Source organism: Dermacentor andersoni, chromosome 6, assembly GCF_023375885.2.
Source record: "Dermacentor andersoni chromosome 6, qqDerAnde1_hic_scaffold, whole genome shotgun sequence".
NCBI classification, from domain to species: domain Eukaryota; kingdom Metazoa; phylum Arthropoda; class Arachnida; order Ixodida; family Ixodidae; genus Dermacentor; species Dermacentor andersoni.
Window position 1 is genome coordinate 13,494,859 of NC_092819.1, and position 16,347 is coordinate 13,511,205.

At 46.7% G+C, this 16,347-nt stretch overlaps 1 protein-coding gene across 1 annotated transcript in view; it reads right to left on the reverse strand.

Moving 5' to 3' along the window:
* Window positions 1–13,432, reverse strand: part of jeb (low-density lipoprotein receptor domain-containing jelly belly protein) — a 233,816-nt gene extending 220,384 nt beyond the window's left edge. The window contains exon 1 of the mRNA XM_050169882.3: window positions 12,427–13,432. Coding sequence (XP_050025839.1) covers window positions 12,427–12,772 — 346 coding nt within the window. The 5' untranslated portion in view covers window positions 12,773–13,432. The remainder of the gene's footprint in view (window positions 1–12,426) is intronic.
* Window positions 13,433–16,347: the final 2,915 nt, after the last annotated feature.

A 16,347-nucleotide genomic window follows, 5' to 3' on the forward strand; every position in this document is an offset into this window, starting at 1 on the left:
AATTCATGGAATTGTGATTTCATTTTTCATTGTTGAGTTATAGAGTTGTAAACTTGATAGTATCGTTTTCTGAAAATTGGCGTCTTTTGCCAGCTTTTAATAAAAAATAAAAGAAATTGTTAGGTTTTAGGTGCCAAAACCACTTTCTGATTATGAGGCACGCCGTAGTGGAGGACTCCGCAAATTTCGACCACCTGGGGTTCTTTAACGTGCACCTAAATCTAAGTACACGGGTGTTTTCGCATTTCGCCCCCATCGAAATGCGGCCGCCGTGGCCGGGATTCGATCCCGCGACCTCGTGCTCAGCAGCGCAACACCATGGCCACTGAGCAACCACGGCGGGTTTAATAAAAAAAATGGATCAGCGAAAGCAATATTTCCAACCAACAGTCACTAGATTTTAAGTTTTTCTTTTAAATGCAATAAACCTCGTAGTTTCTTGCCGATAAAAACAAATTCTGCTTTTACATATATTTAGATAGGAACACCCGAGCTAAAGCTTCCTCTTAACAATCGTGAAACTTTCATGTTCCTTTCAAGTTACCATGTATAAAGTTGTGTTTGGTGCCGTGGTATAGTTTATTTTGCAGTGGGAAGGAAGAGGAGAAATATTTACTTTGGAAGCTGGAAAACTGGTTCTGGAAATACTTATTAAGTATTAAGAATTTAGTATGATAGTATAAATATTTGAATTATATATTAATTATATATGAATAGTTTGATATTGCGGAAGTATGATATAATATTGACTAAATGAAACCTCTGCTTCGAGCTTCCAATGCCCAATAACGTTGCGCAGAAACTAACGTCTTTCTTTCCCCGACTTCATGACACTAGGCTAACCACTGCATTTCTACTGAAGACGCCACGTGCGGTAAGATGAGGGAAAATGAGACACCGGTCGCGTTGTCCATTAACCTCAGTATGATTTAAAAAGAGTGACGCCTTCGAAACTATCGGGTAAATGAACTTGATGCTTCCTTGTAAGTACCTCACGATGACTGTAGATTGTGTAAATTGCCTGTGACTTTCCGGCGCTAAACCATGTAAAAGAAATAAAATAGATTACCGATAACTTGCCGCTGATGGTGGTCATACCCGCAAACCCGAGCAGGTTGCATATGATACACGTAGTGGCGGTTGTTGCTCTCTACTTTCATGGGTACTTACGTACTTTTATGAGGAACGTAGTCTTCGGAGTGGCCACCTACGCCGCTTACCACTAGAACAGTACTTCTGATCTCGAAGATATTAAGTTTTATCAGCTGCACAGAACATATACTTTTTCTTGTTTCTACATTTGGCTTTTCATTCATACGTTGTTATATTATTTTGTTTTTGTTTTTTTAGTCTTTTTCTGAAAATGCGCTCTTTCATACGTCGTATTTTCCCTTCAACTGTCTGCTCTAACATACAACAAGATCCCTGAAAGGACATCCATCTTCGGTGACGAAAACCGCAGATAATACTGCTTCTAGCTCGCGCAAAGGCATCTGACGTCGTTTATTGGCCTTTCGTTTCAAACACGCAGACCTTTTGATCAGTAATTTGCAACTGGTTTAAATAAAGATACGCAGTGACACAAGCGCGAACAACTTTTGCCTGCATTGGCCGTTCAGTGTTATCAGTAGAATGCCATCATCACATACTACTATGCGATCTTTCCTTCTTTTTTCATAGAGGCGTGTCCCAATTACATTAGCTACATCATTGACGGCTTAATTCTGTGCCGATTAAGCCACCTTAAGCCACCGAAATAAGCGTACAGCCCTTATTGTTCACTTTTCTGATTGTATTGCTTCAATACAGTTTACGCAAAAAAAGGCTGTATTTCTGAGGAGAGCAGCACATCCGTAAGTAGTGCAAATGAAAAGCGCCGGAGATGGATACACCTATGCACTAGCATTCAGGGAGATAAGAAAGAACGAGTTTACAGGAGTTTCTTGGGGCCTCCCGTACACAATTACACATGGCGGAGAGGACTTTATAGCTATCGACTCTCAGAGTCTGAGTCGCCTTGCGTCCGCCATCTGCGCCACGCTTTGTAAATCCGTGTGGGCAACAAATAATTCGGCTGCCTTTGTTCTTAAATGGAAGGTAGGTTGCCCGGGACTTCATGAGCGCACACAAACTCCCAGCTCAATTATATCTTGTTAGCAATCCAAAAAAAGAACAAGAACGAAAGGCTCTTTGGTCGGTGTGTGCCCTAAAGCACTGTTTTGAGAAGAAAGCGCCACCAAGACTTGGGGATGAAAAAGCAAAACACATGTTCTGTATTTGTTCGCCCGTTTCAGAGCCGAGATAGACACGGAAATCTTCATCGAAGAATTGCCCACATATAAAGAAGGAAACGACCATCTTGAAAGAGATGGCGAAAGATCATTCATCTCATCGCGAAGCCGCCGATAAAATCAGGAAGCGACGTTCCCGTCGCCGACGCTCCTCAAGGAAGGCTGTTGCCTCTGCGACGCGCATGTCACTTCCTATAACACCACCTCCTCCTTTACTACCCAGGACAGGCACTGTGGAAAGGACCACGAAGAACAAGCCACTGAGAAGACCACATCTGCCGAATCTTGGCCAGCCCTACCGAACGACACCACTCACCAACAGACCAACAGCAAACTTTTGCTAGACAATCCGACGTCTACTGTGGTGATTTGGGCGAACAAGACAGGTAGATGGCTGTAATGGCTGCAATCGCTAATTAATACAATGCGCATCATATTGAACAAGCTACAAACACCAGCAGCTCGAAGTGCTTTGCAAATACTGGATGCCCTAAATCCAGTGCATGATAGCATCGTTTAAGCATCGTGGCTCAACCAATAGTCCCCTTCCGCAATGAAGTTAAATGTGCGTCGATCTTTCATTGGAATGCGAGAGATCTAAGGACCCGTATAGCATACTTTCACCACTTCATTTTTACAAATCGCTTCCCCATACTGGTCATTTGCGAACAAAATACATCCACTCCGCTCAGACTGTCTGGTTACGAATCTTTCGTCTCGTCCACATGCGGTGCGAGCACGAAAGTAATCATATACAACCGCACGGACTTTACATATGTCGCTAACGCGGTAGAGCCTCATGACGACAACCAATATGTCTGCCTCGATGCCAAAAAGAAGGTTGGGTTATTTACACCAATTGAAGTCTACATATCCTCAGTGGGTCAGTTTAACGACAAACGACTTTAGAAAATATTACTAATGACCAATGGCCCCTGGATTATTACAGTAGCTTTTAACGCGAAGCACCAGAAATGGGGAAGCACTAAAATTGACTCCAGAGGCAGGAGTCTTGCCTCCTTTTCTGCCAACCATGATATTTGCTGTGTAAGTGACGGCAGCCCGGGAGCCCGGGACAAGGCAGCCTTACATTTCTGCGAGGCACGGGCTATAGCTTTGCCTCGAGCGTCCAGTGGTTTACGGACATAGAAACGCATATGAGCGAGCATATTCCAACATACATAAAGATTAGAGCAGTTGAGCAATGCTCCTCTACTGTCCGGCGTACAGTCGATTGGTCGAGGTTTAAGAAGCATATGGATGGCGCATGTCGTTCGGGGAGGCCTTTCATACACTATCGAAGATGCAATAGCTGAAGCATTGAAAACATTCATCTGCTCGCTTACAAGGTCAACAAGACAAACATACTTGGACATAGAACTGGACAGGCTGCGTGCAGCCAGCCGACAGGTGGAGAGAAGGTATCGGCGCATGAAGTCCGTCTTGGATCTGAGGGCTTCACGATGCACACAAAAGAATGTCCAGCGTCGTATGGATAAATTGGAAGACAAGCGATGAAAAACTTTCTATCAATCCCTTGATCCCTGAAAATCGTTCTCCCACATAAGGAGAACGGTTTGGGATCTTCGCTCATCTCCGCGTCAAAGCAAGCCCCTTGCTTCTCTGGCCCTCTACCAAGTCGGCTCGGAACTTGAAGTGGGTGAAGACTTCTGCGCACGGGATGCTGGGTCCGTTGTCATCAATGCTGACGCAGCACTGAATGACATTCCTGGGACACGTGTACCAGAAATGAACATGCTATTTTCACTCGAAGAGCTCGACGCTGCGTTGGCGACCTGCAGGCGTTCTTCGTCACCAGGACTAGATGGCATCACGTACGCTGCCCTATGCCACCTTGGACATGACGCACGTGGTGAGCTGCTCAACTGCTACAATGAGTCTTGGCACAACGGCGCCGTTCCTAAATAATGGAAATCAAGCCACTTGGAAAGCCTCCGCTTGATCTATCATCATATCGTCCGATCGCGCTTTCGAGCTGCGTCGGCAAAGTGATGAAAAGAATGATTCTTGCTCGCTTGGAATGACCGGTACCTAGAGCGATTTAACGTCTTATCTCCGATAACAAGGCCTGACTGTGTCTACAGAAAAGTGCTAATTGGTTGCCTTCACACGCAAACAAATGTCATTGTATCCTGTTTCAATCAATGATCAAGCTGTGTCCTATGTTAAGAACATAGGACACAGAACCTTGCTCATCCGCTCGTGGTTGGGAGTAGCGTTCATGAACGCCTACTCCTATCGTATGGAAATGGCCGAGAGCCGAGTGTGTGACTCCTGTGTGTGCGAGGAAACCATCGAGCACCTATTGTGTTCCTGTCCTCGCTACGATGTACAACGCCTCTCTCTGCGGGCAACTTTAAACCGACTGGACTCAATACCATTCTCCGAGTCAAAGATACTCGGACCGTGTCCCCACCCGTCACCGGCACGAAAAGCGATTCGTGCACTTGTACAATACTTGAAGTGCACCGGTTTAAGAGGTTGTTTATAGTGTCCCTGTACATTCTCCTACACGCACTCAGTGCTTACTCTCTCCCTTCTTCCTCTTTCTATTCCCCTTTCCCCTACTCCCAGTGTAGGGTAGCAAACCAGGTGCTCGCCTGGTTGACCTCCCTGCCTTTCCTGTTCTTGCTCTTTATTTCTCTCTTCTTCAGCCGCTCAATGCTTTCAATCTCGATGCGTTTCTGTTGAGCGGTGAGGATGTGTTTAGACGTGAGTAATCGGGAGGTTGTGACCGCTAACATGACTGCGAAAGCTTTTCTTACATGAGACAAAGAATATACAGTAGTTGTTTGGTAACTGAGAAGTTATTTGAAGAGCTCTAATGCAACAAAATATTTGTTTCTTGTTAAGAATTCTTGCACACAGTCGACACTCTGGTACATTTGCTTCGTTTAATGAGTCGGAAGCACGTCAGGTTCTACAGAAGTCGACTAAAAATCAAGCGCAATCAGAACGCACAACAGTAATTTGCAAACTATAGGCACTACTGAGTGAGACAGGTAGGTAGTACTGGTGGTAACGAATGAGGAGGCTAGAAGCAATACGCTTTCCGCGTACACAGGTGTACGAATTCTTATACACCAAAAAGCAACAAAGAGTAAATTGAAAAAAAAAGAATATTACCTACAATTACGACGCTGCCTAATGCGAAATTTCAGCGCAGCTCTATGCGTATTTTCATTTTGTGATATATTGGCTGGCGCGGCAAATCTGTCTCGTGCGGCACATTGTAACGGAGTGAAGTGTGGCGCGACTGCCTCGCTAATCGGGGGATCGCCAGAGACAGCGCGTGGGTGATGCGTGGACGGGATTCACAGCAGCCGCCGCAGACAGACCTCCGGTCATGCAGTCCTTTGTTTCCATATAGGGTATCGGAGGACGGGTTCGTCGCATGCTATCGGCGAACAGATGATGGCGTGTTGCTCTGGCGCCATCTCGTAGCAGTCGTTTCCGCAGAGCCCGTCTTGGACTGTACTACGCTTTTCTGTTCCCGCTATCACCATACCCTCCTCCTCCGCTTTGCTCCTCGCGCTCTCGTCGCTATCACCGTCTTTCATCCCCCGCTGCGCTCCGCCTTTGCTTTTTCACCCTTCACTGTGCTCGTTCGCTCGGTTACTTCGTGGGACGACGCCAAGGCACGCCAACGCTAAACGCCGGAACGGCAGCCTAAGAGCTGCGCTCTAAAAATGAAAGCATATTAAGCACCAATAATTTGAGCACCTGTCCGAGCAAAGGCGCGCTTCAGCCCAACAAACGTCATCTTTTCATATCCTGAAACAGAGCATACATGATTTGCGGTTGTTCAATACCTTCAATACGTCGCGTGGCGTCTTACTTCGCTGGGCGCATTGATGTTAAATTACGACCCGTAAAAAGTTGCCTCGCGCTTTTAGTCATAGCAGGCTCCAAGGCTACCTGTTTCAGGCTCACAAAAGAGGGCGTTTATTGTGTTGAATCAGTTCCTGATTAAATTGGAGAACACTAGTGATTTCTGTAGACCTTGAACTAGTTACTTTCAGTAAAGACCGTGTTTCACACACCTTTCCCGAACTTGAGATTACGAAAAAAATCCAGAAGCTGTTTCTATGATAAATAACGTCATTTTTAGCTGTTAATTATCTAGTACTTAGCAAGGATTAACGTTGAGCAGGGAATCAATTTCCAACCTACTAACCTTTTAAGGTAGAACAATTACGAACGAGGCCTGCTGCAACGCTTGCTGAAAATCATATTTGTACATTAGGCAAAAAGAAGCAACAATCTTCACAAGGGGCGCTTAAGATTAATGAGAGATCTTTCTAACTGCTTGTCGGTTAAGAAATAGCCTATGTTCTCTTTTGGTATTTAAGAGTAAGAGAGCAATTCAAGATTTCTTAATTACCTGTAATTAAATGCCTGGGTAAGAAAGTTCGTTTTTGCATAAACAGCGAGTTTATTATAGTGATATTGCTAAATTGCTCCACATTTTGTCACTTTATTTGTACGTCTACTTATAACCACATCAATTTGTATTTTCACTTCTTCCCGGCCTGTTAATTTAGCAATTCAAGGTATTCCAGAATGTTAGGGCCTTCCTCTCAATGATATATTTGTTGTTCGCGCAGCTATGCTATATGCTTTTCCAAGATGAACTTGAACTGAAATGAAAAGATATACGTATTAGATCCTTCGTTTCTTCGCTTGGCAGAAAATCTCTGGTCATGTTCAGTTTCATATGTCAGCCGAATCGACGAAATAGAAAGAAGAAAAGGGAGGGGGGTTATAGAGCGATACAAACAAACAACGAACGCACGCCACCGGCTAGCAGCCTGCTGGAACTTAGGCCCATAACCAGGTCACACTGACCCACTGCTCCAGATTCCTAATTATGTTCTAGACACAAAGCCTGTCTTATATCGCGCGCTCGTTTTCTCGGCGCACCAAAATCTGGGGTATCGCATTTACTGATACTTATCAGCACTCTCATTCCACGTATCCTCCTTAATAACCATGTTATTGGCTTAATTATTTGTAGATGCGCTTGGTCCTGTATTGAACGCTACGCACTCGCCTCTTCTTATGTCAAACAGTTCATCTTGGTGCCACAATTTGGGAAAGGTTGCCTGTAGGTATTTTCCCGTGAATAACCCGTGGTTTACTTGTGGGGATCTGTCAGTATCAAGTCTGCAACATGCCGCTGATTGGCACGTTCAAAAGCAGCATTTTTTTAGAGCTTCCGGAGGATATATTGAATTAAATTGAGAAATGTGTTTACTAATAAAAAAAAGTTTGTTAATGGAGCAGGAGGAGGACCGCGTGGCCGTACTCTGATGATGTTAAAACTTACACACAAATGATGAGAAATGCTGGAATATTTTGCTACTACCTTTGTCGCGGTGTTTCCGACTTTTTAATATAACCATTGATTCAATTTTAGCCCCGAAATTGCAAGCACTGATTACAAGGACTGTTGCACTGAACCGCTGGTATAATTTATAGTATTTTTTACCTTCGGCGGCGTGCTTTTACGACACATTACAAGTGACTGCCTCAGTGAAACTTCGGAGGAATCACTGAAGAATACTTTCCGATCTGTAAGCGTAGGTAAATCAAACGACTGCGTGTTGCCCATGACAGTTGAAACACAAGTGCCCCGTGTTTGAAATCACGGACCATTAGCTGCTGGCCGTGCTATTTCACCTGAGATTAACAGTAAGTTGTTGAGTTGCTTAGGTCATGCAAAGCGCACAGCAGGTGACCAGTGCTCTGTTATAGAGTAACAAAGGGTATCAAGGGAAGGAAGAAGCATTGGAGGAAGAAGACAGAAGACTAGTTTATATGATCACCCCAAGAAATTCTGGGGTATGTGTTGGAATAGACTGATACTAATCAACGGAAACTGGTGATTGTCTCAGTACAAGGTCCTTCCAAAGCCGTTAACAGTGAAACGCTGTAAACGCTGAGTCAGTGTAGCGGAATGGTCGAACATCTCTGTGCGTGTATGCTACGACAGCCCCTACTTAATCAATAGGACATTAGCAAAAAAAAGAAAAAGACGGATTTTCTAAACTTAATACCTCCGTCATATGGGCACTTTAAAGAGTGTTTCAATCAATGTGGCTTCAGTATTGATGGGTGTTACTCTTAGCATGCTTCGTTTCGAGCTCTGGACAATTTAATTGCGGATCAAGTTCAATGACTACTGCAGCTATCAGTGTGACAGCATTACAAATATAGCAAGCTGAGCTAAATAGACGGTTCAAAATCACTAATGTGAAAAGAGAAAGCAACTCGACCAGGAAGTACGAGTGTGGGTACCATCCTCGTTCGCTGAGCAGAATCAGCGAAGGCAGTATTCCCGACGTAAGAGCGTGACAAAGCATTCCGCACTTGCAGATTTGGCATCATTACAAAGTGCCGTTTGTTACTGTCATTAGTCATTGCGCAGTAGCGGTGAGCCAGACACAATTTCAGTGAGAAGAGGAGGTATGTGTAGACACATGAGAACCTGTGCAGACATGTGCTTCCGCTGGAGCCACAGAAGAAATTGTAAAACCCATGCCCACTTCGTCATTTTCTGTGTGAGCCTTGCAAGCTGTTAAATGTGATAGGTGTCACAACTTCCGTGTTGCTGAGGTCTTAGTCTGCCTGTAAAGTCCCCGGAGACATTCAGTTTGCTAAAGCTCACGTGAGATATGAAGTAATGAACGGCTAGCAATATGCGTACACGTCTGTGGCCTTGCACACAACTATAGTCTTGCGCCCAGCGCTCCTGTAAGCTGGGTGGGGAAAACTAAGGTATCCCAGCATCTCGTAAGAATAGTGACTATTCTTTTTGTGAAGTCCTTACACAGATTCGTACAAAGTTGTGCAGTGTAAACTGCGCTTTCGTTCTAGACGCATCTCAACACGTGTTATTTTTTCTTTTTTTGTGTGTTAGATTGCAGCATATAGAGTATATGGCTGATCCCGGATGGTTGTCTGGAGAAGAGCAACATCTTGTTCGGTGTTACGGCTTCCCTTTCTTTTTCTAAAAAAAATCGTTTATGCGAATGAGATTTGGTACCTGGTGACTTCTGTAAGAACTCTAGGTAGCATTGTTTACTCGCGATGTTGCTGAATCACTCAAGTTTCAACTGAGACAAGTACTGTTGTTCGGCAGCGGAAAGCTCTTTTGCCTTCAAGCATTTCCCACATAGTTGCAGGCCGCTTGGAGTGTGAACGTTTATTGTTCTAGAGAAGAATGATTTCAACAGTGACCATACATGTTAGTAGCACTGCTCCATGCAAGCGTGTACTTTGTCGTGTCTGTACTCTAAATTGAAGCGTTTCGAACAGCCAATACGTAGCATGCAACTACCCAATTGCTTGAATTTTTACATTTGTTGATGAAACTTTATACAGGATGTGTTTTGAATAACTGCAACAAATGAAATTTGTGTTTTGCTGCATACAACTTGACGGCGGAATAGAACTACGCCACCCAGACTTTTACCCCAAAAAGATAACGCGAATGAAACAGTGCCAAACGCATGCAAGAAGCGCTGAGCGACGGTGTTTGGTAAATTCGCTAAACTTTGCCAAACTTTGCCAAAGAGCTTACATCAGAGACAGGCCGACAGCATTCATAATGCAGCTGGGAAGAACATTTGATACGTGGTAAATAAAACGTGGTGGTTACGCTGCTGGACACGAGCTCACAAAGGCAGAGTTCGGGGCTCTGTGTAATGATTGGGGCAAGCTATCATTTAGCGAAGATGTGAGTGCTCTAATACTCGGAACGTTCTAAATAAATGTTTCCGCCTCTTCGTGGCATGCGTAGACTATTTGACGGCGCGCGAGATTCTGAATATATATCGTTGTAAGGGTAAGCCGTTGGCCGCTTTCCTGAGCGGTAATCTTCAAGTTGTGTAAATATGTAAAGTAGAGAAAGTGACCGGCCACTACAGGTTCTCGCCACCTGTAGTGGCCAGTTGCTACAAATCTGTTACCAGGCTTAAACCAAAAGGAAGACTTTTTTATTAATGCAGAGGAATGGGACTACCTCCTAACCGAACCATTTATGGTGAGCAAACATTACAGTTTGTCATACCACTTCTCTTTAATAGATACTACAGAAGTAAGTCCGGTATATCTAATTACAACTTAGGTTCTTTAGAGTTCTATGTAAATGTTGGTATATATTTTTTCGCCTTCCTTGCAAATTTTATTGTTATTTTGTTATCTTGGTGTATGCCGCTTCACTTATGATCACAAGCATATAATCTCGCTCACTACGCACTAACGCGCATACCGTATGCATTGGGCCTGAGGCACACTAATTCTACAACACTGTACTTTTTTGTCTGCCTTCCTTTCCCCTTCGTGAAGAGTGGAATATAGTTTATTTCTTTGTTCTTTTTAGTTAACGCAGTGGTCCGTTTCCCTATCGATATATTTTGCTTTCTACTACGTTACTACCGTGAATTCTACTAATAACGGGCGCAAACGGCTTGCAAACCTATCGTGTGATCCACGTTCCTTCCCTTTTTCCCCTGAAGAAAAGAAATCGAAATAGCCTCCGTGGAACCACGCTTGCGCAGAACCCTTACTTCGCTTGCGTTCATTTGCACGCAGGGTTGTTAGCGGCAGCTAAATTTTTAGCTGTTATTTAGGAAACTGCATATTGTCCTACTTTAAATGCTTGCGCCAAGTAGCTCAAGCTTCTCTTCAGACTTCTTTTATTCGGTGTGCCTGTGACTATGGCTCTACTGCATCAATAGCTTTATAGTGGCAAAGACAGTTTTACAGTAAGCAAACGATGTGAGCGTTACAGATGAGCACTCCTCCTTTCGAGCAAACACGATCACCTGCAAAATTTTATGTGAAAAGCAGAGAGATATACAAATGGCAGTGAGATGGTGAAATCCCTTGAGAAATCTGTGTTTTTTTTTTACCGGACGAATTTTTCTTAGAGCCATAAGCAACGCAAACCAAGAAGGAAATAAAGCAGCGTGTACGTGAAGAAGAAAGCGCGGTGATATAAGGTCCCCCTTGAAACTGGTTAAAAGTTCCAATTGTTTTTCCTCTCAGGCCACAAGTATATTCATGACTAGGTTAGCAGGCGGAAAAAATAATATGTTGGCCAAAAAAGCTGTACGGCTTGACCCCGTATGTTGCTGCAGAAATAGGGCGCTGTTTGTTTGGCTGACTGACTGACTGGATGATGAAAGATCACAGTCTTGACAAAGGACACAATGCCGATTTAATATTTTCAAGGGTGTTTCAAAGTGACTCTTTAAATTGAGCAACGATACTTTATCAATATCTAAAACATTAAAGCAAAACATTAGCATGTATACTTAATTGTAAGTAATGGTATCTGTTTGGTATGTAATGACACCTGTTTTTCTTCAGTACACGACATTTTCGGGCTATAATGAAGTGAAACAGTATACCGGACACTAATTGTACTAGGACGTAAAATGACATTGCGCTGAAGCCATATTTTTATAAAATCTCATTATCGTTATGCACGCTCTTCCCAGCTTTAAGGTATCTTTCACGGCCCAATGACCGTTCGCTAAACCTAAGTGTGTTTGAAGCAATGTTCCCCTATGCGAAATAAGAGGGAGATTAAAAACCGAAGCATAACTAATTTCATTCAACTCAAATAATCTTAGTGACGGGTGTTCTTTTTTTAATGACTAAAGTTATAAATCTTAATACCCATTTCACTATCTTTCAATACAATGTTCACATCAACCTTCACATATGTGACACAGAATTGGGCAACAAGTACTATGAATATTTTAATATATCCTCTCAGTTGAGTCTGTATGCGTAAATCAATGCTCGTCTATCTGCGAAATGTAGGCCGAAGCGGTGACGAACAGTAATGGTCACAAGCACAAAGTTATACGAATTCTGTCGTATCACCCGATGTGGTTCTCAAGCTTTGGCTAGGATAAAACGGTAACTCACCCGTCACATACAGAATGCATGGTTCATCCGTCCCAATGCTTTGTACATGTGTGGCAAGTAACGCCGTAGAAGAGGCCACATTTTCGGCTTCTCAGGCTTGCTTCTTTTGTGCTTTAATATTACTCCTGCATCGAAATGTGCTCCTCGGCGGTGCATCGCAGCCACTTACCGATCTGCGGGACGTCGTACTGCCTGGCTCCCCGCGGTGACCTGACCGACTGCTGTGCCTTGGATGATGCCGTGTCGCCGGTGTGCGCCACCTCACCGGGCGCTTCAGGGTTCCCGGCCTTCGCCTTGGCCGAGCCTGTTGGAGAAGAGGAGCCCTTGGTGGCCGCCACAGCTGGGCCGGACACCGACGAGGGTCGCGCCCTGGACTCTCGGCGCTCTAGCAGCCCGGGCCTCCTCCACCACAGAGCCTCGCGCATGGCCGAAGACGATGGGCCGATGATGCGGGCCGCTTCGCATCCGCTGCACAGCCACAACAGGGCACCCAGGAGCATCAAGCAGAGACGCATGGCGAGAGTATCCGTTCAGCAAACAACAGCTCACTGCCACACAACACGGAGTGCGCGAAGATTCCAGCCGCGACAGGTGGTCCGGTGGCACGACAGGAGTCCTGTTCCTGCTCAAGAATGGGTCCAATGCAAACTACTTGGCTCAAGCGAGGAGCAGAATGCCCGTCAAAAACTTATTTCTTTTCTTTCGAGTTTCCTTTTCGTTACCGCCAACAAAAGGTTGTCTACGTGCAATCCTTGTGCTTCAGCACCTGTTGTAGTGGTGCGATCGTCCAACGGGACGGCCGGGTAGTGAGACGAAGCGGAGTGCCGGGAACTAGTGAAGAAAAAGAAACAGCCAGGGAGAGACGCGCTAGCACAGCGGCTACTTCTAGGCGGCGCGCTCAGCCGCAGCGCTCTGAGGCAGCGGAGGGTAGCCGAACGGCAGCACCGGTGCGACGAGCATGGCGGCGGTTGCGGGGGAGGGGGGTGGGTAGTCGTTCACCCGCGCTCTTCGAGTTGTGGGAGGGTCGACGGCGGCACACACACTACTCACTGCTGCTGCTCGCGGAGCGACACACGCGGCGTGTGGTCGGCTGCGGCGGCGCGGCTATTTCATTCTGGCTCGCGCCTACACACAAGGCGAGAGAGAGTGGTGGCCAGCCCGGGGCGCTCCCTAAGTCTCTGCGGCCCTTTCACCCGCGCGCGCGCGCCTACGTCGGGAGGGCGGTCGGCCGTTGCGCGCCACTCTTCCCGCGAGCGCCACGCATGCGCGTGCCTCACAACCGGCCAATCGGTGCCGCTGGCGCCGATGACGTCCGGGCGCAGCGTCGAGCACGCGGGCACACTGCTCCCCCGCCGCTGCCGCCGGGAGATTCCCTCTTCTTGTTTCCCTTTCGTCCCTCTTCTGTCTCTGTTCGGAAGCGCATTGGAGGAGGCGAAGGGTGTCTACGTTTCTGCGCTCATGCCACCGGGGTACTTCTTAGTCCAGCCAGGAGGCTTTTCTCTCCTTTTTGTTCAACGCCCTGCGCTCTTTGCTACGCATTGTTTTACCCGTTCATGAGGTCTTTGTTCTGGGTTTGTCACACTCGGCATTACTTTCCCTATTTTTCCTTTTTTTTACATTTGATTTCTGGTGCAAAGGTTTACACCCCGCATCCTGGGACCGTCGTCCACACCAGCATTTGTGCATTCAAGAACGAAGATTGTACGTTAGGGGTTTCTCTAGAAAGCATTCACCTTTATGCCCGACAGTCCCATTCTCTTCCGCGAGCGATGCCAGATTTACGTTTCTGTCTTTCCGAATAGCTTTCGGCGAAACGAAAGGCTACATATACAAATCCAAGCACGCGCCTCCCTGCTGTTTGTCTTGCTGACGAATGCAAAATATATGATTGAGAACAGCGTAAAAGCATCTCCACATTGCACCGCATGCGTGGCTGTCGCAGCCATTTACTTTAGCCGGATGGGCTACTTCTTTTGCTTCGCCTTTACTGGTATCTCAAACTTGCGTTCGCAGCGGAATACAGATGAGACGCTCACGCTCACAGAGAACACGCTAGTTTCTACGTGCTCCGTGACCAAATGAGTCGTCTCACGCAAAGTGTCCACGCTTTATTTTCTTTTCATGAATGAATTAAGGTATTGTACTGAAACGTACAAAACGCTGCACAGTAGGCGCGTACTAGTATTCGTTTAACAATGGTCGGTCTTTCAAACTCGCTTGAAATGGCTACTGCAGTTGGTATTTACTAGAAGAGATGAACGGAAAATTGCATTATTAACGTCTTAGTTCTTTTTTTTTTCTTGCTCTCTATAATCTTTCCATTCGACCTTTTATCATTGTCTCAATCTCATCCATGAACGAGAGTTCTTACCAAAATACATTTTCGAACATGTTTCTATGCATTACACATAACTAGCGTCACATTGGTATTAAGGTTGATAGTAATTCTCCCATCTCGGCTGCGGAGCTCGCTCGTGTTTTCGCAAAGTTTAAAACAGCCGGTATTCCTACGACTTCAATCTGTGAGAACCCGCAGCTCTATAGTGGCATCACAATCATTTGTGCTTAATCGCGCCACCACTGGTGCGCAAACATATCCGTGCGGGTAGAACAAAAAATAAAAAAAATTAAAGGGCTAATCAAAGCCAACTCGCGGAACCGGACTGGAAACGTTATTATGGTGCTACAGGCCGCGCTTAGCGCTCAGCGGGCGTCTCCCACGTGGGGACCGACAGGGAGTATCTGGCGGCTACTTCGCGGGCCTGCTGGACAGCCCATTGCTGGTCGCCGAGTAGTGAACTTCTGATGGACTTCTCCCACTTGTCCGAGGTAGAGTCGAGAAGAGTGTTTATACACTCGCAGAGCATGTGTACGAGTGTCGCCGTGTCTCCGCATGAGGGGCACGTGTCGCTGGGGTACGCGTCAGGATAGGAAACGTGTAATTTGGCGGGGTTTGGGTACACGTGCGTCCGTAGTAAGCGTTGTGTTAGCGCCTGCGGTCTGTTAAGTTTGGGGTGTGGGGTCGGAAAGATGCGGCGCCCCAGGTAGAAGCGTTTTGTCATTTCGCTGTACGTAATGAGCGCGTCCCGGTTGTCCTGTAGCTCGACGAGATGGGGTTCCCCGAGGACGGCGCGGTCGGTAAGCGCGCACGCTGCGTCGTGGGCGATCTTGTTGAGGTTGGGCGAGGCGCCCAGCACGGAACCGAGATGGGCTGGGAACCAGATGACAGTGTGGTACTTGAGGGTGCTCGGATCCGGGCTACGGAGGATGCGTAACGCCTGGTCGGAGACGACGCCAATTTCGAAGACTTTGATGGCCGGTCTGGAGTCGCTGTAGATCACTTCCCGTCGGCCAACGAGAACGGCCAGGTCGATGGCTACTTGCTCCGCCACCTCGGGGTCTCGGACGAGGATAGTGGCGGAGTTGAGGGTCCACTGCGTGGCTGAGACCGCGACTACGGCGAAGGCTCGGCTCTTGCGGTAGGCGACGGCGTCCACGAACGTCACGTCGTCCGCTTTCATGTCTATGCGCTGGTGAAGGGCGGTCGCCCGGGCAAGGCGCCTGTCTCTGTTGCGGTCAGGATGTACGTTTCGCGGAATAGTAGCGATCGTGATCAAGTCTCGGATCTCGCGGGGAACCGGCGTCAACTTCGGTGGATCCCTGGTCGTCGAGGAGAAGAAGCCGAGCTCGCGCTTAATGCGGTGACCCGCCTTTTCGGTCGTCAGTCAGATCACATGCATTAGCTCCTGAGCCTCGGCGATCTCTTCTAGCGTGTTGTGCAAGCCAAGCTCGAGGAGTTTCTGCGTGGAAGTGGTGATCGGAAGGTCGAGGACCCGTTTCACTACCCTTCGAATGAGGGCGTCGAGTTTATTGCGCTCAGCGCGTAGCCAATTGTGCATGGCAGCGACGTAGGTGAAGTGGCAGAGAACAAACGCGTGTACAAGACGTAACAGGTTGTTTTCTCTGAGGCCGTGGTGACAGTTAGCCACTCTGCGTACGAGTCGTATGGCGCTCTCTTGGCCGTGAGATTCTGCACCGTTTGGGCGTTGGTTCCGCGGGACTCGATGAGCATGCCCAGGACCCTGATGGA